Genomic DNA, 23,161 nt, shown 5'->3' on the forward strand with positions numbered 1-23,161 from the left:
AGTTGGGTTTGATTTTCTGTGAATTAGCCATTTTTTGACAATTTAAAATTATTTTAACTCATGTCAAAGATGTTTAATCTGTTCGCAAAAATCAGCTCTAAAATCTGAGAACGAAAATGAAGCCAGAGTACTTTCTGGCTTTGACTCTTCTGGCCACAATTATTTGGACCTATGTGCCGGTGAAGGCGGGCTGTGAGTACTTCCTAATTTATATGAGATACTTTTTCTCCTGTATCAAAAATTCGTCCCGAAAATGAGTAAGTCACCCCGGATTTTCAGCGAAAAAATTTGTAGGCCTGCCTAATTGATACACTGGGAACAGTAGCACATGACACAAAAGCCAGCCAGAAAACAAGCAAAGCTCTATTTGTGTCTTTATTGATAAACTCAAACATCCGCTGTAATTAGCGCCCTGAGGTAATGAATTTTGTTTTCCTTGGGTCTTTTTTCATCCCTGTTCCTTGTTGTATGATTTTCATTTAGCATGTTCGAGTCTCAGCGCTGTTTGCAGCTATTTGTATTTTTCCTGGATTGTGTTTTTTCCTTTATTTTAAATCCCAGATATTTTGGTCCCCTGTATAACAGTTAGAGTTGTAAGTTTTTTTTTAGTTTTTCCGCAAATTTTTTCCTATTTGGTAGTCTTGTATTTTAGTCTGTTTAAAATCAGGTCTCATTGGAACTGAAATTAGGCATTTGAGAACTAATCTTGTGTCAGTTAATTTTTATGCACTGACGATCTCTGTTGTTAGAAAACGGCTGTGAGTTTTTGAGTTTTGCTAATCTTCCCTTTGTTGTCATATCAAATAGTGTCACTAGCGGGTACTCTAGTAGCGATTTCAATTATTTTGGCTGAGTTAAAACCAATGCAATGTTTTCGTTTAATTGCTCTTGGCTTTTTCGACTTTGACAATGTTTCTCAAAATAGAGTTTTGTCTCGCATTAAAGAAATACACAAATACACAAAAATGCCGATGAGCGGGTTCGCGAACGCACATTACCGAGCCTTCGTGTTCAGCTATGCTTTCACACTCTTCACCCAATATTTTTCTGAACGCCGCCGTTCTCCTCTTTTTTAGGCATCTTCTACTGAATAACGAATCAATCAAGTAAATTTTCGGACGTGCCGCGTTTTCACTTTTGTCTTAGACAAGACTAAAGAGCGCGTAGAATTTTAAAAATGTCAGCATCAGTACGTATATTGGCGCATAAATTCTACTATCTTTGCCCCTTCAAACCTAGTTCAGTCAGATTTAGATCCACTTGCTGTACACTATGGTACCAAAAAACTACGTACACCTGACGACCTTTTAAAAATCCTTGCAAAAATCAAATAATACACTTTAAATTTTTATTAAGTCTAGCGAATGATTCCTATAGTTTTCAGACAGGTGTCTTGCGACACTTGCGTCAATTTCGTCGCAAATTTCTGCAACCTTTACTTTTAAATTTTACGGTCTGTTTTCGTAATCGATGCTTCTCAATCGCCCACAACTTTTCAATTAGATTCAGTTCTGGCACCTTCCAGCACGTTCTACTCCTCTTTTTGGGAAAAAATGCCGGTGATCTTCAATTTATGCACAGGAGATTGATTATATTGATGAACAATAAGGTTCTAAAAATTATTTTTTTCTTCGTAATTATTCCAATTTTCTGATTAGCCGACAGCGTTTAGATTCTTTGGTCAACTAACAAGTTTTTCCGTCCATTTGTTGAACCCCATAATATAAGTGATCGCTTGTCCTAACTCAAACTTTTTGTGCTTTTTTCAAGAACTCTAGTACCATTTCTGTGAAAAACTCGAACAATTCCGTCACTGGAGATGCACACTCTAGTTTTTTCAGTAAAAACAACCTTCTGCCAGAATTTAAAAGGCCTCCTAATCAATTTGCTGTTCCATTTTGAACAAAAATACTTGCCCTTTTCTCTCAAACTGACTTCTTTTCTCGAAAAACAACACATTTTTTGAGCACTCGTCTAATTGTACCTCCGGAAACTGTATCGTAGCAAAAGAAAGCGTTATGGCTCGCTCCAGTACGCACCAATTAGGTTTTGGGATTGTTTAAAACACCGTTAATTATATTTTTCCGGATTTATTCGACAATTTTGCTGGTCTTCCGCTCGATTTTTGATGTTTGAAATCAAAACTGTTATTTTTCAGGTAACGTTTTACTTTGCACTTGAGTTTGACATCAAATTGAGTTGTTTTTTGTAATTTCGCCCATAAAAATCCGACGTCTCGGAGCGCAGTAAATTGGCAAACAGTGAAGGATGAAGGCGGTTTAACCATCTATTCCGTTTGAGCGGAGAAAATGAGAATGAAATTTCTCTTCATTCTATTAAATTTCACACCTTTTTTCACGCCTTGGCGCAAATAATGCTTATAAAGCATTAATCATGCTTTAAAAGCAGAAATTATGCTGTATGTAGATTTTTGCGTGCCATAGTGTATTATGTTTGGAGCGACATCAACATTTTTCGACATAAAAAGAAATTGCAAGCGTTCCTAAGTATAGTGTGTTTCATAAAGTTGGAATGAACGAATGTTCGTTTTGGACTAAAAACTTTAAAAAATTTGCAACTGAGCGTGTCGACGTTTGCTAAGTTGATCACAATGGGACACGCTATAATAAATATGTTATTGCAAATGAGTACTACGTTTAATTAAAGGTGTGACGCATTGCTTTAAACTTAGTCTGAAAAACAGAATTATTCTGAATTGATCAGAACGTTGCCCAGTGTTGCTTCGTAAAAATACCACATTTTATTTAGAATATTGAGGCACCTAGCGACCCTCTACGACCATTAATCACCAAAAAATGATTACTTTCTCTCTGAAAAGCAACGATGACACTCAAATGTATTGAATGTCATCAAGAATCCTCCATGCATGAATTCTGGAATCTTCAAGAGCAAGCAGTGATAAAACTTGAAGTTCGTTCAGTGGCCTAACTTTGGGTTTATTTTCTCTTCAAACTGAAAACCAATACTAATAAGAAAAATACGATATATAAAACTGAATGTCGGGAGTAGAAAAACTGCCCTTTAAACCTGTTCATTTGTTTGCAGATGTTTTGGCCTTTCTGAACAGCTACGAGGAGTTCAAGTTCTACGTCTTCTACGACGGCCAGGATGCCCCTGTTAATTCCGAATATCAAATTACATTAGGTGCAGCAACTGGATTTAATTTCATTCCTATGGGCACAAATTCGTCGATTAGTGACAACGCCATGGAGTGCCCGCTGTTTTCAGATGGTCAAGACCCCATTCAGGTAACCATAATAATGTCAAAAATGCTTGTATTTGCAAATCGATTGAAAAATTGTGAATAATGCAGATATTATATAAATTTGCCAATAACTCTTGTAAACATTTCATCATGGAGTAATTAAGTTGGGTTTGATTTTCTGTGAATTAGCCATTTTTTGACAATTTAAAATTATTTTAACTCATGTCAAAGATGTTTAATCTGTTCGCAAAAATCAGCTCTAAAGTTATTCACAACAGGGTTTCGAGCATCGCGCTAGTGGTCTGAGAGTAGCTGATCTACATGTTATCACAATTGTTTCTAAAATCGAAAAGAGGACGCTCAGTAATGTGCGTTCGCACATCATGTTCAGACCCGAGCTCATCTACATTTTTGACTTAATTGTCAACCAAATAAAGAGAAAAAAAGATGTTTGAGTTGAAAAAAATCGCGCCTCATTATAGCGCTCACGAGATCTGTCATTAAATAGACAACGAGAAAAAAAAACAAGCAAAATATGCAAAAAAAATTCACGGCAAAAAACAAATATCTAAATTTAAAAGCACATAGTAACAACGTCAAAATGCAATCCGATAGAACTTTAACTACACAAATTATCTTTTTCCTATCAAAACAGCAGACGGATATTTTCCTTAATGAGACTAGGTAGCAAGTCGACAAAACGAAGAATTAATGAGGCGAAATTCAAAACACAATCAACATTTTTTAAAACAAATAGTTTCTAAAGTCTGAAAAGTCATTAGATTTTAAAAAAATAATTCTTGATAAATTTACTAAAAATTCATAATGAAACCAGTAGGACCTGTCTTTGGTTAGACTAAGCCGCAGGAACAGACTAAAGATGCAGAAAAACTCAAAAAATTGTAAACAGTTTTCAAAAACACAAACAATCGAAGCCATAAAATCATTAGCTATTATTTCAATATTATGTATTTCTTTTTTAATTTCTATTTATACTAATTCAGCTAAAGAAAATTAAATAAGTTTATTTGGGTCTCCTTTGAAAATCATTGGGTTCTGTTATTACGCTATTGTGCAAAAAGAAGAGAAAAAGAAACACAAAAACAACATTCGCAAAAATTTTTATGAAAACTTAAATCCTCCAAGAAATAAAACATCAGTTACGACTTAAAATCAGCAGACAACTTATTTTTTGAAATACCAGGAATTGGATGGGACCTCTCAATGATGAGTATAAGTTACAATTGACGAAAAGAACAACAAAAATTGAAAAGTTTAAAAACTCTTTAAAAATGTATTATATCATAAACTTTGAGACAATTTGCTATCGTTACATCATTTTTCAAACTTTAGTGACATGCCTATGAGACCGGTCAGCATTTTAGGGATACCTAAAGAATAAAAAACACGCAAAGCCTGCAAATTCAAAACAAAAATCGAGCGAGAAAAGTGTCGGAGCCCTTTAAAAAATAAAATTGTCAGTAGAAACTTTTCTATTTTCAATTATTAATTAACACCAAATAGAATCTTTTGTTTTTTAACTACATGACTGCAAAAAATCAACAAAGAGGAACAGATATATTGAACCCAATAAAATTTTTGAGAAAACCCGTAGTATCAACGCCATTGAATTCAATAGCTTCCGAAGGAAGCCAACAAATACGCTAAGTAATACCCCGATGGTATGACAAGGATGTTTGTCATTCATAGGTCATCAATAAGACTTCACAATAAGTCGTTGACTACGAACACAACAACAACAAATATAGGCGAAAACCAAAAAGTCAGTAGAAAAGTGCTAGAAAATCCATAAGCCATTTAAACTATAAGCTTTTCACGGAAAACTGTTTCTATGATCCACTGAACGTCTTTTCTTAGCCAATGAGAAATATCGATGTTAGGATAATGTGATAACATTTATAAAAATAAAAATTACTGAAAAAAGTATCCATAAATTTTAGCAAAAAACTGAAAACTCGTTGGTTTGCAGTCATAAAACAAATAGTTTTCGTTAAGCCACTAGGACCTATCAGTATTAGAATAAGGTGATAAGATTTCAAAAGGAACTAAAATTACGAAAAAAAAACTATCAAATTTTTTTTCAAAAAATTATGAAAACTCGTGCATCGAAGTCATAAAAACAATAGTTAAAAGATAAAACTGCAAACTGGATTAGGTCTGTTGAAATAAAAAAAGAGCTCCGGTATTTACTGAGATGTTCTTACAGTTCACTATAATTGTTTTATGATTTTTTAATGTTCAAAAGAATTGTTTTCGAAAAAGTGTTTTTAAAATCGTAACAGCCATTGAATTCAACAGCTTTCCACGAAAGTAATTAAACACAGTGAATTAAAACAACGTTTGTCATGCAAAGGTATTAAATAAGACATCACAATAAGTCTAATGACTATGAAAACAATATCAAAATCAGGCAAAAAACGAAAAGTCAGTGGAAAAGTGCGAAAAAAGTGTCGAAGGTACTTAAACCATAATTTTTTATCTTAAAAATTTATCTATGATCTATTTAACGTCTTCTCTAAGCCAATGTGGGCCACCAATATTAGGATATTGTGACAACATTTCAACAGGAACCAAAAATACGAAAATATCCCAATTTTTTTTTTTTGAAATCTTGTGGAATAAAAGACAGAAAACTAGTAGTTAGGAGATAGAACTGCTAACTGAATGAGTTTTGTTGCAATAAAAAAAAGAGGGCCTATAATTAATGAGATCTACTCAAAGTTCACAAAAATAAGTTTAAAATCGGTTAAAGATCAAAAAAAATTTTCGAATAATTATTTTTAAAGGCTAAACAGTCATGAAAATCAACTGCTTTCAACGGAAAACAATAAAAACGCTCAGCTCACTTATGTCTCGATGCGAGGACAAAGATCGTTGTTCTGCATGAGAAATCAAGGAGACATCACAATTAGTCTTGAGGCTATGAAAACAACAACAAACACATGCAAAAATCAAATATTCAGTGGAAAAGTGCAAGAAGAAAATGTCGAAGCCATTTAAATTGTAACTTTCATCTTAAAAATTCATTTTTGATCCATTGAACTTCTTCGATAAGTCAATGGGAGCTATCAATATGAGGATGATGTGATAAGATTTCAACAGGAACCAAAAACATCAAATTATCCCAAAAATTTTAATTTTTTTTAAATGTTATGGCATCGAAGTCATAAAACCAACAGGTAGAAGATAAAACGGCTAAACAGATTAGTTTGGTTGCAGTAGAATTGAAGGTGTCCCGTAATTACTGATACCGGCGCTTAGTTCTTAAAAATAAGTTTAAGACTGGTTGAGTCGAAAAATTATGTTTGAAGACTTAAGAGCCATTAGTTGTTGACTCAAAGCGCTAGATAGATTCACTTAATGCTCAACAGGAACCCTATTGCACTCAACAAACAACTCTATGCCATAGAACTCCGAAAAAGTAGTAAAATTTTATCAAAAAATTAAAATTTCACTAAAAATTACTAAAACTCAGAGTCGAAGCCCAAAAAAAAAATTTTTTGTTCATTGGGCATCATTTGACTTTAATTGAGGTTCGTCATTGATGGAACCTCGATATGAAAAATGACTAATCTCTAGGTGATTATAAAACAAAAAAACTCTGAAATGTTTTCTAAAAAAAGCACTCAAATTTTATTCTATTTTTTATATTTAACTTCCCTATGCGACCAGAACATGATAACTTTTTAATGCCTTAAGTCTATTAGAAACACAAAACTGGTGTACTTTGTTGCGTGGAATGTAATTTTGAATTGCTGTTTTTATAGGAAAAATCATATTTTGAAGAAAAATTCCACAAAAGTGAAAAATCCCGTGTTCACACAAAAAACTTCAATCCTCGATAACTCCTCGTAAAAACACAAAATTCAAAAAAATCGTTTTAATTTCCAATTCTACGACGGACGAGCTTTTTAATGATACCACTCATTTTTCTCTGCGATGAGTACATCGATCGGCCAAAATTGTTTGAATAAAAAAACCCATTTGAGTATATAGTTCCTCCCCCACAAGTGGGGTCGGAACAATGACCTTGTCTTGACATATCTAATTTTTTAACCGCATGTACCTGATTATCCACTCTTCAATAAACTAGTTATCTCTTCAAATAAATTATTTCACGATATCACTCTTTGAGTCAGTCTATCTAGAAATATACCACATCATAGCAGTTTTCGCTTTAAAAAAACGGAAATAAAAAACGGGCATAGAAAAGGGAATTATCTAACGGAAAATCTATTTTTATGCAGAGAGTGGATTACGTCATATTCATTAACAACGTACCAACCAACAAAAAACCGGTCTCTGATTTTATTCTATTATGATTGTGTGCAAGATTAGTATTCTAAACAGCTCATTGCCTTCTGTAGGTTCGGGTCCGCTCCTATGAAATTCAAGCTCTGAACAAAACTGATTCTATCAAAAAATTCAATGGGTGATGTTCTTTTCAATCTGGTGGATATCAGATTATGGCTGCCTCATGCAGCATTATTGGTTGATTTTTTTTCTTTGGCTGGAACTGATCTATAAAGATTTTGCCTCAAAAATTTGTCTGGAGCAATTCCGTTACTCTGCTAATTTTTTCAACTTTCCGCTGCTTCTAATAAGATTACCTTGAATTCCATACAGTTTACCATGTTTTAGTTAATCCCAGAAGTTGAAAGAATTATTTCCATAAAAATCTTACCCTTAAAATATTTTCCAGAACTACGTACGCAAATAGGAATGTCAAATTTTTCCTTCGTCAAAAGAAAAATTGACATTTTTTAATATACATTGAATTAATGAAGTTGAACCAGAATATAACGAATTTTTCGCTGGAGGAGTTTCGAATTATAGCAGCAACAAAAACTGCCATGTACAAGGTCGTTGACTTTGAAATTTTTTGTTTTTATTTTATTTTCCCTATCTCTATCGATTTATGTAGCTGTCAACCCATTTCTTCACTCGCTCGTTCTCTCTTTCTCTCTCTCTCGCTCTCTCTCTCTCTCTCTCTCTCTCTCTCTCTCTCTCCCTTTCACTAACTGTAGAGAAAAAAATCTGCGTATCTTTATGACCCGTGAATGCTTTTTGAATTTTTGAAAAATTTATTGTCATAAATTAAGCTTGCGCTCCGTGTTAGATGATAGAAATTATGAAAAATGTGTCCATAATTTCATCAGATAGAAGAGATTTGACATTTTATTAAAAAACAGCAGAAACTAACAATATCTGATTAAGTCAGCAGCTTAAAAGTTTTTGAAGAGACATCTTAGACATCGTACATCAAATTCTACAAATCGGTTGACGATAGTATGTCTAGAAGAGCGTGAGTGTTGGCTAAATCAAAATAAATTGGATTTAAACGAGTCAAAAACATTTGTAATAAATTTTTTGAAACCAAGGCTAACACAAACTATCAAAATTGCGCAATTCAGAAGTGCAATACTTAAAAAAATCTAGGAGTAATTCTAGACGCGAATTTAACTTTCGAAGCACATGTGGAATCCAATTGTTTAAAATTAAAGAATTGGGTTGGAATAATTGCAAGCCGAAGGAAACCTTGCAGTCGCAATACCGTCTTAATGTTCTACAAAACTGCGATGGTACCCATTTTTGAGCATGCAACTCTTATTTATGGTGGAACAACGTTAAAAAGATGCAAAAAACTGAACGGTTACAAAAGAAAATTTTGAGAATTGTCTATAGAAATAAACTAAATGACTTGATCTTTGAAACCTTATTCGAGTTCGAAATTTTAGCAATTAGTGAACTATACATAAAACACCTGCTTTCATTCAGCCTTAAATCATACTTTGGTTTACATTCAAACAAAATGAATGAGATTTTGACCGCAAATCAAAATTTTTCCTACAATGCTCGCTCGAAAAAAACTCGCATTATACAAATAAAAACCTCAAAACGAAATTCAACTCGGAAATTTTTGAGGTATTGCTGTATAATTTTTATAATTTTTTTACTGAAACAAAAAATACTACTACATGAGCTTGAAAAAATTAAAACACTAGTCAATGCACTTCAATATAGCTTGATCAAACAAAACGACGCGCTAAAAAAACTTGTCTTCAAAAAATATCAGGGCGCTTAATTAAGATATGGGTTTTCTGTTGCGTTTTAATTTGATTGTTTGCATACAAGTTCTGATGATAATCGCACTGCATATAGATAGCTTTCGAAGAACATACATAAAGTTTTGTTCTTCGTGGCCAATGTAGCAGAATATACTTGGGTACGCGACTTCTAGTTATCTCTTCAAATAAATTATTTCACGATATCACTCTTTGAGTCAGTCTATCTAGAAATATACCACATCATAGCAGTTTTCGCTTTAAAAAAACGGAAATAAAAAACGGGCATAGAAAAGGGAATTATCTAACGAAAAATCTATTTTTATGCAGAGAGTGGATTACGTCATATTCATTAACAACGTACCAACCAACAAAAAACCGGTCTCTGATTTTATTCTATTATGATTGTGTGCAAGATTAGTATTCTAAACAGCTCATTGCCTTCTGTAGGTTCGGGTCCGCTCCTATGAAATTCAAGCTCTGAACAAAACTGATTCTATCAAAAAATTCAATGGGTGATGTTCTTTTCAATCTGGTGGATATCAGATTATGGCTGCCTCATGCAGCATTATTGGTTGATTTTTTTTCTTTGGCTGGAACTGATCTATAAAGATTTTGCCTCAAAAATTTGTCTGGAGCAATTCCGTTACTCTGCTAATTTTTTCAACTTTCCGCTGCTTCTAATAAGATTACCTTGAATTCCATACAGTTTACCATGTTTTAGTTAATCCCAGAAGTTGAAAGAATTATTTCCATAAAAATCTTACCCTTAAAATATTTTCCAGAACTACGTACGCAAATAGGAATGTCAAATTTTTCCTTCGTCAAAAGAAAAATTGACATTTTTTAATATACATTGAATTAATGAAGTTGAACCAGAATATAACGAATTTTTCGCTGGAGGAGTTTCGAATTATAGCAGCAACAAAAACTGCCATGTACAAGGTCGTTGACTTTGAAATTTTTTGTTTTTATTTTATTTTCCCTTTCTCTATCGATTTATGTAGCTGTCAACCCATTTCTTCACTCGCTCGTTCTCTCTTTCTCTCTCTCTCGCTCTCTCTCTCTCTCTCTCTCTCTCTCTTTCACTAACTGTAGAGAAAAAAATCTGCGTATCTTTATGACCCGTGAATGCTTTTTGAATTTTTGAGAAATTTATTGTCATAAATTAAGCTTGCGCTCCGTGTTAGATGATAGAAATTATGAAAAATGTGTCCATAATTTCATCAGATAGAAGAGATTTGACATTTTATTAAAAAACAGCAGAAACTAACAATATCTGATTAAGTCAGCAGCTTAAAAGTTTTTGAAGAGACATCTTAGACATCGTACATCAAATTCTACAAATCGGTTGACGATAGTATGTCTAGAAGAGCGTGAGTGTTGGCTAAATCAAAATAAATTGGATTTAAACGAGTCAAAAACATTTGTAATAAATTTTTTGAAACCAAGGCTAACACAAACTATCAAAATTGCGCAATTCAGAAGTGCAATACTTAAAAAAATCTAGGAGTAATTCTAGACGCGAATTTAACTTTCGAAGCACATGTGGAATCCAATTGTTTAAAATTAAAGAATTGGGTTGGAATAATTGCAAGCCGAAGGAAACCTTGCAGTCGCAATACCGTCTTAAAGTTCTACAAAACTGCGATGGTACCCATTTTTGAGCATGCAACTCTTATTTATGGTGGAACAACGTTAAAAAGATGCAAAAAACTGAACGGTTACAAAAGAAAATTTTGAGAATTGTCTATAGAAATAAACTAAATGACTTGATCTTTGAAACCTTATTCGAGTTCGAAATTTTAGCAATTAGTGAACTATACATAAAACACCTGCTTTCATTCAGCCTTAAATCATACTTTGGTTTACATTCAAACAAAATGAATGAGATTTTGACCGCAAATCAAAATTTTTCCTACAATGCTCGCTCGAAAAAAACTCGCATTATACAAATAAAAACCTCAAAACGAAATTCAACTCGGAAATTTTTGAGGTATTGCTGTATAATTTTTATAATTTTTTTACTGAAACAAAAAATACTACTACATGAGCTTGAAAAAATTAAAACACTAGTCAATGCACTTCAATATAGCTTGATCAAACAAAACGACGCGCTAAAAAAACTTGTCTTCAAAAAATATCAGGGCGCTTAATTAAGATATGGGTTTTCTGTTGCGTTTTAATTTGATTGTTTGCATACAAGTTCTGATGATAATCGCACTGCATATAGATAGCTTTCGAAGAACATACATAAAGTTTTGTTCTTCGTGGCCAATGTAGCAGAATATACTTGGGTACGCGACTTCTCCCAACTGCAAGGTGCTCCAGTTGTCGTTTCCCAAAAAAAATTTCGCTGGGAGAGTGGTATTTTTCGACCTAACTCCGCCAGTCGTACGCGATAAGTGTAAATCGTGTTTTGGTAGCAAAGTGCTGTTCGAATCTTTCCTTTTCAGTTTACGTCTTGTATTCGCTGTGCAAATCACACTTATGCTTTAAGACTGGTGTTTGCGCGGCGAATACAAGCTTTTCATTTTTTAATTAGCTTTGCTTCTCAGTTGATTAATGCTATTTAGCTATTTAAATAGACAAGAACAAGAAGATTGAATAACTTGAATTGATCACAAACATCGCTAAAGTGCACAATTTAATTTGTATCATATATCCTCATCAGACATTGTGGACAGTTCATCAAACGAAATCAACGACAGACAAGAGTAAGTGCTAGAACTAGATGATTAAAACTTTGCAACAGACGAAAATTAATTTTATGGTTTATAGAGGGCAAAGTAACAAGCACAGGTATCAATAAGAGTGATAAAATAACTGATACCAAGGGTATTGTGTACCACATTTCCCACTTTGCAGGATTTTAGGCACAACATATTTTTTGGTTTACGATAATGTTATTTACATGCCCAGCTTCTAATGTTGAAAATGTTTGCAAGTCAAAGTTCGGTGAGATATAAATTTGTACGGCCATTACCAATGGAACACAACGACTTGAAAAAAATCTGAAATAGATGATGAAAACTTTAAAACTGACATAAACATTTTTATGGTATAAAGAAGGCAAGGTAAAAAGAACAGGTAAAGGAATAAAATGGTAAAATCACTGGCACCAAAGTTTTTGTGTACCACAGTGGTTAGCAGGAAGTGTCTTAAAATAGCCCACAAAATAATTTGCTCATCCTCTTCGATGTCCTTTTTCTCAGCTCTCTGTTCTTTGTTCCATCTAAAGGTACCAATGTTTGTGAATGAATTTATTCCTTTTTGCAACCACATTTCACTTTTCCTATCCTAATTATGCAAAACTTACTTACAAACTTCGACGATGAAAAGGTGGTGATCTAAATGAAATTTTAGTCAGAATCTTTCACTTTTAAACTCGCAGTTTAAAAGTGGAATCCACTTTTCGCTGCAAAATACTTTTCGGGGAATTACATTTCACAAAATTTTTTGCGGCAGATTAATTGCAGTATAATCCCTTATTTTCCTAATCTTAAAAGATTAAATCGTAAATGGACTGAAGTTCTGTGCAATTGCCTTACTGCGGAACGCATTTATACTCACATTTCTTAGGAAGTATTTTTCATTTCAGGCTAATTAATTGCCGTGTGGAATCTACCTACATTTATTTTAAGCGTTTTCCACATTGATCGTCAAAAGACGGTGGAAAAACGAGCAACACTCTTTGTGAATAGTATTTGTTTTATTTACGATAGAAGCTAGTAGCGAGTCATCTCCTCAGTCACTGGGCTTACTCCAGAGTGCTAAGTTTTTCAATGAAATCAAAAGCATGTATTAAAATTATCTATCGAATTGGTTTCGTTTTTTATACTTATTTTATTTTGGTCGTTCGTAAAAATCAAGAGTAGTGCTATGTAGTGCGTAAAAATCAAACAAATATGTGCAAATGCATTGAGGTAAACTGAAAAACAACTCGGAAAATTCTGAGGTATCGCGGTGGACGGTAAATAAGCAAGAACATGCTTTTTTGGTACCGCCCGAATAGAGGAAAAAGAGATTTTTGACTCACCTAGATATGAGGGAGATAGAGGATTAAAAAAAGGCAAAAATGGAAAAAAAATCGGAACTTTTTGATCGCTAAACTTAACTAAAATTTTTACATATTTTTCTTGCATATTCCTGCCCCTCCTTACAGCAGTATGCACTCGATTGGCCCCAGGAATCTACCTGAAGGTAGACAGGGCTAAAACAGGCATTGACTGACCAACGGAGACGGTTTACCTCTAGGCAGGATATTCAAGGATCTAATTATAAAAAGCAAAACTATGCAACAACAATATCAATGATTTCATTGTCGTATAATAAGACATTGTCCCTGAAGTAATGAACAAAATGTATTTGATTGTCACAGGAAAATTTTAAGTCATATAAGCCCAACTGATGGATGGAGTTCAAAAGTTTGGCACCCCTATGAGATATATATAGCTTGGATAACTGCCCTTTTCACTTTGGGAGTTGAAATTATATGAACGCTCGACGAGCGTAAATTCCTCAAATATTGACGATGGCAAATCAGATTGTTTATATATTCATCGTCAAGAAGATTATTGTAGGATCTTAAAGCAAACTTAAGCAAATCATATATATACAGTTTATGAATAGGCAATATTCTATGCAATTCGAAAAGATGATCAACACTATCGGATTTGCGCAGAAAACAAATACTTCGTATAAACTTATTTTGCAAACGTTTCAGCACATTCAGTTCCGATTTTAAAGTACAACCGTACACCAAAATTCCGTACTGCATTTTAGGCTTGATGTATACATTGTAGAATTTTAGCAAGTCTTGTTTATTTAGAAACTTACGCATCGTATAAGTCAAACCAACCAACCTGGATATAGAGCAGTGTAAACTATTAATATGAGACTTATACTTCAGGTTTTTATCAACTATGACTCCTAAATATTTTACACTCGATACTGAAAGCAGAGCTTTAGAGCTGAGGTAACAATCGAAATGGTTTTTAAATAATATGACTTCCGTCTTGCTCTGGTTTAAAGTAAGTTTATTCTATTTCATCCATTCATTGATAATGTGAAGTTCACAATTTACACTGTTGGCGTCATTATTCCGCATGTCAAACAAGACGGAAGTATCAACAGCAAAATGAAATAGTTTAGAATTTTGACGGACGTGATGCAAATCATTGATGTAGATGATAAAAAGAAGAGGTCCAAGAACAGACCCCTGAGGTACTCCACAATTAGGTGGAAGAGCTGCAGGGATATTGGACCTCCCCTTAACAATTTGCGATCTCTTCTCTAAATAACTCGACAGGCAGGATAGAAGATAACCGCGAATTCCAAATGATTCTAATTTTTTTAATTAGTATCGAATGATCAACCGTGTCAATTGCTTTCTTTAAGTCAAGAAAAATAGCAGCTGGAAGCTTATAATCGTTTGTCAAACCATGTCTAATAGTTTCGGTGATATGAACTAACGCATCAACAGTCGACTTTTTAGGCCTAAACCCGAACTGATTACAAAAGAACAAGTTAAAGTATGTAAAGTAGTCTAACAATCGATTGTATAAAACGCGCTAGAAAATTTTGCTTATAGAAGGAAGCAAAGAATTCGGCCGATAATTGTTAGGATTATATTTGCCTCCATTTTTTTTGTAGCGGCACTACGTTTGCACATTTGAACTCTGCGGGAAAAGTTCCCGAGCGAATATGTTCATTAATTAAGTTCCCCAGCGTACCACTGAGTACATTTCATAATACTTTAATCACCACAGTGCGTATGTCATCGACACCAGAGGAGGTATTTGCTCACAAAGATTTTATTATTTCTTCCACTTCGCCAGAGGTTACAGGTTTGAATGCCATTGAAAAGTGAACATCATCGAGAGCAACAGTTTCGCGGTGATCAATTACATTTGAGAGCTGCGGACCAATGCCAGCGAAAAACTTGTTGAATACTGAAGCAATATCAACATCATTTTCAAAAGAAATTCCCTTGACGGAAAATTCAGTTGGTTTTGATGGTTTTATGTTTTTGCCAATAATCAAGTTCGATGTATCGAAAAATGTCTTGGGGTTTTCCATACTCTTTTCAATTTGCGTTGCATAATATTTTCTTTTTGCAGATCGAATTGATCTTATAACCAAGTTTTTAATTGATTTGTACTTTTCTGCTAGAGTTCTTGAGGTGGGATAGTGAGCAACTTGCTTAGACATAAGGTTGCGCTTCGACATAAGGTTTTTAAGTGAATTAGTTATCCATGGGCTTGATTGATCAGATTTTCTCTTAAAAAGACGCCGGGGAGCAAAAATGTTTACCGCATGATGTATAGTGCACGTTATCAATTCAGAGTTTACCCTGTCTAGGATATCAATATGCTCACAAACAAATTCTCGAAAACGTTTCCGATTTTTCTCAATATCCGATAACTTTCTATATTCGAAGGAGGTCGGATGCTTTTTACTATTGACAACAAGATCAACGAAGACAGGGAAATGATCTGTTGTAGAGGACTCGATAATTCCAGAATTTTTTATTTTTGAAGAATGGATATTCGTTGAGATGTGATCGAGCAAGGAAGAAGAATTTTTTTAACTCAAAAGATAAAAAATCAGTATATTTGGTTTTCTGTTTACCGTTGTGTTTGCAAGTATTTCGAACTCATTGATGACTTTTTGTAAAAGCAACAACCTAATAAACAGGAATAAATATTCTTTTTACAAAGATATCAAAAGCATCAGTGCATTTTTCTGCAAAAGTTTATCAAGGGTTGAATCATGTTATTTTAAGTTTGCCAACCATATTGTCCAAATTTCTAGCAAATCATTTACAAGAAGAGCATTCAAGAAATTCTGCATCAAATTGAATCAAACGAGATGAAAACACCCTTTCGGTTCTAATTCCTACCACCATTCTTAGTAGTCTGATTAGAGCCCCAATCAAAGTCATGATGGAAAAACAAAGTACAGGTTAAAATTTGGATAGCTTGGTGTTATGTTTGTACTAGTCCTATTAGGCGCTAGTGAAAATGGCAGACGTACCAAAATATAGAAGTTTTATTAGTGGTCAATCAGAATTGAGGAAATGTCAATATTGTTTTCTGATTGGCTGATTGCGCTACAAATTTTCAATGTTTTAACATAGGATATGAGAGTTAACGTAAATTTGACGTTCGGTTGTGATAGTTTCATATCAAGTCCCATAAGCCGCTAAGGCATGGCCATGGCCCGCTATAATTTGAAGATAATTATTTATTACTTCGCTTTCAGTTTCTTTTACTAGAAAATATTAAAATTTAATTTCTCAAATACTCCGTTATAATTGGCTGAGAATTTGGTTGTCTCATTTCAGAAGGCAATTTAATTGGCTGCAAAATTTTTCGACTAATAATTTAAATGAATTTTTGGCTCTCTTTCAATCGGCTCTTTTCACTTCGGCTCTCTTACAAGTCACCAATTTCTTTCTTCAGGTTTTCTTTCATATCTGAGCCTCATATCGGATAGTTTCTTACTATGATACATTTAATTAATATTGGAGATGAATCATAACACTTCATACAAACATACACGCACACAATCATCTGGGTGTTGGTGTTTTTCAGAGCTTGTTCAAATTCTGTATTGCAACAGTGAGGGCTTTGAACTCAAGCCTATGGCAACAAAGCAATGATGTTGAAGTCAGGTTTCGACCAAAGGGAAGTGGGAACGGGACCGTGGCTAAATACTGTAAGTTGCCAAACCCAAGTAGAAGTGATCCTTGTGAAAGCCATGAGTGAAAAGAAAGACCAGCACTTTCCATTAAACTACAACCCCTGTTGAATAATAGCGACGAAACCGACCATTTCCTTAGGTTTTTGTCAATTTCGTCATTTTTTAAATGTAAAACAGCCGACCGATTATCGTCGTTTTGTCGTATCGTTGATGTTTATTTATGTAAAAAGTGTCCACTATTTATCCCAAAAATGTTTACCTGCACGCCCTTCAGGCAAATTACAATTACCCGGAACTAAAAAATTATTTTTAATGCATAAATTTGCAGCAAAAAACTGCATTTTGAAAAAAAAAATTTGTAAGTCATCTTTTTAGACATGAAAAGCTTTGTCATGAAGCTTCTACAAAATAAAGGGAATCATTTGGTCCTTTTCACCTCTTTGGTGTTTGGTATATGGAGACAAAGAAACGATTATTCTATTTGGTATGCATTATGCTACTAACATTAAATTTAACAATATAATTTACCAAGGTTTTGTCCCAATACTATGCAAATTAACGCAGTTGTAATTAAAACTTTTTGGTCGGGCGCTGGCTCATAATGTAATAGTTTTGAATCTGAGTAGTTGTCAAAAACTGTGTTCGACGAATCTTTTCTTTCAGTGCCTCGCGACATGACTTACGTACCTGGAGACTACCCGGCGTCTGACGCTGGAGCCTCAAATTGGCTGAACTTGTCAGCGACCTTTGGGGCCAATGAATTCGACCCAGACCAAATTGGAATAGAATTGGTCCCATGGGAGGGTAAGTAGTAAAGGAGTCTCCCCGGTGCGGAAAACAGCGATAATCCGAGTATATATACACGCACAAATGTGTTTTTTTGCAACAAAATGCATTTTCATGCCAATATTGTTTTTGGGCAAAACTTCAACTGTGGTAGAAAAAATATATTCATTGGTTTCAATTACAAGGCACGATGATATACGGGGGTTTATTTCTGAAATTGTGAAACAACTGGTTTCTGTTATGATTTCGTAAGTGCTACCGTAGCTGATATACAAAAGAATTGGAAAATATGAAAAACGATGCGAAACGCATTCAAAAAGTGCCACAATCGGAACGATTTTTGAATATTTAAAGGAATATATAGTACTATTCCCCAAGAATTTTTTGACAATCAATATGCCTCACCTGTTTTGATTATCTTTAAAGGGTCTTTTTTTTTATCATACTTTGACATACAAGACTTGGGTTCCTTATCCAGCTGCAACAAATTTGCCAGTACAATGTTGTTCAGAATCTGTTCAAATGAGCATTCGGCCGAATTGAAAGCTGCTTCTGTGTACAAGAAGCCCTTTGAATTGTGGTAATCAAATATGGCGTCTGAGATCTAAAAACAGCCGGTAGGTAGCCATCATCAAAATCTAAATTTTAAGGTCAATGATGAGAATTGTGCCCAAGCCAGCTCTGATCCCAGAATATGTTGGAAAACTTAACTAACAACAACATATTAAAGTATCCTTAAAAGTGGATGATTTTTGTTGACCAACCTATAAGTTTCTATTGAAAAATTTAGTTTCTCGAGTTTTAATTAGACATTGGTTAGCAGGACTATGTGATTCAAAATGTAAGGTTATTATTTTTCAACTCTTTTTTGGTCTATTAAAATAGTGTACAAAGCTGAGTTTCAGATCCTTAGTGTTAAGTTTTGTACTAACAATAGCCAAATCCTATTAAGCAAATGATAACGATAGTTCTAATAACTGAAGTTCCAATAACTTCAAGTTTCACACAAACGCCATTTAAAAATTTTTAGTCTCACACGAGTTTGTACTGGGCATGATTGTGACAGTTACAGAATTTAAAATTCAGCTAAGGTGGTTCGGGGCCTTAGCCTCTAAACTCCAACAAGTTTTGAAAATAATTCCTAAGCATTGTTTATCTCTAAGTTAGCCCTCTAGGCGACTCTAATTCTCTTAAAGACCTTTTGCCCTAACTAACTTATAAGGAACACAGGGATATAATATTATACTTAGAAAAGTTAACTTACACCAGTTAACTCCTAGTACTTATGCCTACTGAGAGAATTATATCAAAAACAAGCCGAAATCTAACTACGAACTCTCTGTCTGACCAACAGAAAGGAAAGACTTCACTTACAAAATTAAATTGAAAAAAAGCTCTGAAAATCTGCAAAAATCAAGCAGTATATATAGTCCGCAAAAGTAAATAATAGAGATATTATCAAATCCGATTTCTTTTTACAAATTAATCTAATTCGAAAAAGTCCCGAAAAATCAAATGAGTGAATTGAGTTTATCCCCAATTTGTTAAATAACCTCTAATTTGAGCTGAGAAATCTTAAGTTCATTAAAGATTTTTAATCCGTTCAGTTTAGACAAAGTCGGAACTATCATTACTAATCAAAATCAATATTTGTTCAAAAAACCGCCTATGCATTTCTAACTTACTCAGCTACAATTTTTTCATTACATTTTAATTCAAAGCTTCTGAGAAAAAAATCAAGGTTTGAACTTTGCTATAATTTCTTAAGTTTTCTTAATTTTTGTAAGATATCTAAAGATAAAAATTCCATTTATACACAACCCACTCGGACTTGACTATTCTCCTGAATAGTAATTAGTAAAAAATTAAAAGATTTACACTAAAAAAGGGAAAGCACATTGTAATTACAGGTAGAAGTGTTATGAAGTTCTAGCGAGTCCTTGGTCTCATTATCATGGCTTATTGCATAGAAAAGTTCAATAAATAATGCTCGAATTTCTCACTTGTCGATCTTTCTCACTTGTCGCAAAATTATTTTATTTCGCACAACCTCGGCTGTAGTGTCCGTCCTGACCACATCGGCTGCAGGTCACCCGAGCTCTTGACTGGGACTGCTGGTCAACCATTATCACTTCCTGTCCCCTGATCAGATGCACTTTTGCCCACCGCATCTTTAGCTGCCCAGAAAGAAGCAAATCAAGAAGATGGAAATGAAATGCTGGGTTCAAGGGTACTTCCTCCATCTCGGTTTGCGTTGCCATTTCTCTGGTTGCCCGCACATCCACTGTTACTGTGGTACTCCATCGATCATAATCATTGTCGTTGTTAGTTGCGGTAATGTTCAACCTCAAGTCTAATTCCTTGCACACAGTAACAGCAAGACCCCCATATGTCTGCCGCCTCAATTCTTTGGTGATCTCCCCATCGAGCAGTTCTTCTGCAAAAATCCAGTAAGCCAATCTGTCCAGCTCTGCCTCTGGGGCCAAGGGGTCATCACGTACACAAGTGTGATACGCTCTGTCTGCCCAGTTCATGAGTATTTCTCCATGGTGCTGCCTGATGTTGTGCATAGATGTTGACATGGTTTTCAGGATGTTTGTCTAAAATATTTAAGGGGTTTAATAGCTTGCCCAACAGAAGACTTCGTCCAAGAGTACGGAGGAAAGAAAGTTCTGAATCTTCTTCTTTAAATCAAAACTAACATTGAGAGCTATCTCAACAACGTGTCATTGTACCAACTATTCAGCGATCTTTTTTTTAAAAAACCAAATGTGAATTCTGTGGAATTTTATTCGAATCAATCTCATCCCAAAAAAAACGAAGATTTTATAACAAGCAGGTGATTTCAGAAAGAAACTGAGTCCATAAAAACTATTCAACAGAAAACGTTCATAACAAATGCTGTCAAAAATTTGCTTTTTGGACAACCGTGCCCGGACAACTATCAGTTTTCGGGGCAGTTAACCGAACATATCAATCCACGAATGATATAAACATGGAGTCTAGGCCTTTGCTATGATAAGACATTCTATGCTTCGGCTAATAAAAAGGAGAAAGAAAAGCATTAACGACTTAACGCTTAATTAGGAGAAATCTTAAACAGTAAAAGATTCCACTGTGGTCGTCAATATAGATTTTAAAATTCAGCTAAGTTGGTTCGAGGGCCTTAGCCTCTAAATTCCAACAAGTTTTGAAAGTAAATCCTAAGTATTAAGTATTGTTTATCTCCACAAAAAATACATTGTCAAAACTTGAGAACCTAAAATAACAAAAAAACTGAAAAATTATTCTTTGCTAAAACTCTTGAAGTCCTACCCTCGAGGTAAAATTTTATCCATTTGAATACACCCATTAGCCCACGCAAAAGCCTTGATTGAATTTTTTTGACCCAAAGAAATTTTAAAAAAACAGAAATCAGACAAAAACTTAGAACTGAAAATTGCAAAATTTCTTGATATTGCTATATTAAACCATTTTTGTGTCTCTGAACTCCGAAATCAAGTTACCCATCTGCGTTCATTGCCAAGTGAGATAGAAATTCTAGAAAATAACAAAAAACTAAAAAAATTGAAAATATTTGCAAAATTTAACGACCTGTTTCCGAAATTGGTGCTATTAATTTCTTCAGAATCAATTCAAAGGCTATCCAATACAGCAAATTCAACCCATAAAAAGTTAAGTTGGATAAAAAAAATCAAACTAGGAACATGTCAAGAATTTCCAGAACATTCAAATTTTGTCAAAGTGGCAAATTTTGTGATGTCAAAAAGTTGAAACTCGTTCTATTTGCCCATACTACCTTTGCAGTAACTTAATATCAAACCCATGAGGAGGTTACCTGGCCACTGCGGCAAGAAAACAAAAGACATAATTTCAAAAAACCTGAAAAAAAATCGAATCTTATCAAATTCCAAAAACTCGGGATATATATATGTTGAAATCAATTCTGTTGCTACTAAAAACTAAGCTAAGAACCCTGAGGCCAGAAAAACTCAAAAAATGACAATTATTTTCAATTTTTAAAAAATTGAAAAAAGTTGCAAATTTCATCGAAAAACTGAGAGAAATTTTGACATTAAAATGTTTAAAAACCATTTAGTGCCACCACAGAAACAACAGTAACCTGTTGATAAGCAAGCGCGTGGTGTTGAAAAACTCAAAAAAGCAAAAAAATTTTTCGAAACACACTAAGAAAATATAATTTTTAGTGAAACATTGGTAAATTTTGTCTTATGAAAATGTTGAAAACCATCACATCGCATCTATAGACTAAAAAGTATTGTATTATTGAAGGCCAGAGGAGGTTGCAAGGCCCCTGAAGCTGGAGAAACTCACAATGTCTTTAAAAAAACTTGAAAAAACTAAATGTATTGAGAAAACATGAAACATTAAAAAACATGAAAACATGAAATTGTATTAAAAAAAATGCTAAAATTCGTGAATTTTAACTCCTGAAAACCAGTCCATTATTCCAAAAAGCTAAGTACTAACGTATTATCAAGCGTTGGAGGTGGTTCCCTGACCAATGGAGATAGAAATACTCAGAAAACGACAAAAATTGTCCAGAGAACTTGGAAAAAAACTGGAAGTTTTACCAAAAAAACTGCTAAAATTCGTCATATTGAAATCTTGAAAATCATTAGATTTTCTCTTCAAATTATGCACTAGTCTCTTGATAAACACCAGAGGAGCTTTCCTGAACCCTCAGGCTGCAATAACAATAAAGTACCAGTAATTTTTTAAAAAAAACTTCGAAAATTTGTATTTTTTTGTAGTTGCAGTACCATATCATATAACTCAAAAAATGTTGTTTATATCTTGCAAATACATTTAAAAAATATCGAAATACGTCAATTTCAGACTAATCAAAGAAAAACTCAAAAAAAATGACGAAAAAACTTAAAAAATTGCGCCATTTTGGGCTCAAAAACTCTTAAGAACGACCTTTTGCTCTTATATTAAGGCCTTCCCAGCAGTTGCGGCGCTCTAAGCACTCAAAGGACTTCTAAAGTCAGCTATGAGACTCTAATGAAACTTAATACACACTGGGCTTTAACTGTTTATCTCGTTTGAAAGATCAAAGTCATTAAAAATGTGTGAAAAACGTCTTACAAAAAAAATAAAAAGAAAGAACCCCAAAACAATGCAATTCTTGAATCGTTGAAAAATTGCAAGTATACTTTTAAGGTAGATTACTACAAGAGTTCGAAAACCTAGGTTGGGGGGGTCGATAATTTGCTCAATCATATAGAAAAAATGGTTTAAAAATGAAATTTTTTGATATTCTCACTACTTTAGTCTGCCTTCAACACTTTCCAGTTTCAATTGCATCCAACTATTTTTTTTGAAAATTTGC

At 33.9% G+C, this 23,161-nt stretch overlaps 1 protein-coding gene across 1 annotated transcript in view; it reads left to right on the forward strand.

The window, feature by feature from the left end:
- Window positions 1-105: 105 nt before the first annotated feature.
- LOC142337904 (uncharacterized) overlaps window positions 106-23,161 on the forward strand; it is a 433,158-nt gene continuing 410,102 nt past the window's right edge. The window contains exons 1-4 of the mRNA XM_075387540.1: window positions 106-192; window positions 3,067-3,269; window positions 16,911-17,034; window positions 17,683-17,823. Of these exons, the coding sequence (XP_075243655.1) occupies window positions 117-192; window positions 3,067-3,269; window positions 16,911-17,034; window positions 17,683-17,823 (544 nt within the window). The 5' untranslated portion in view covers window positions 106-116. The remainder of the gene's footprint in view (window positions 193-3,066; window positions 3,270-16,910; window positions 17,035-17,682; window positions 17,824-23,161) is intronic.

The sequence above is a fragment of the Convolutriloba macropyga genome, chromosome 1 (genome assembly GCF_964194025.1).
Source record: "Convolutriloba macropyga chromosome 1, txConMacr16.3, whole genome shotgun sequence".
NCBI lineage: Eukaryota > Metazoa > Xenacoelomorpha > Acoela > Convolutidae > Convolutriloba > Convolutriloba macropyga.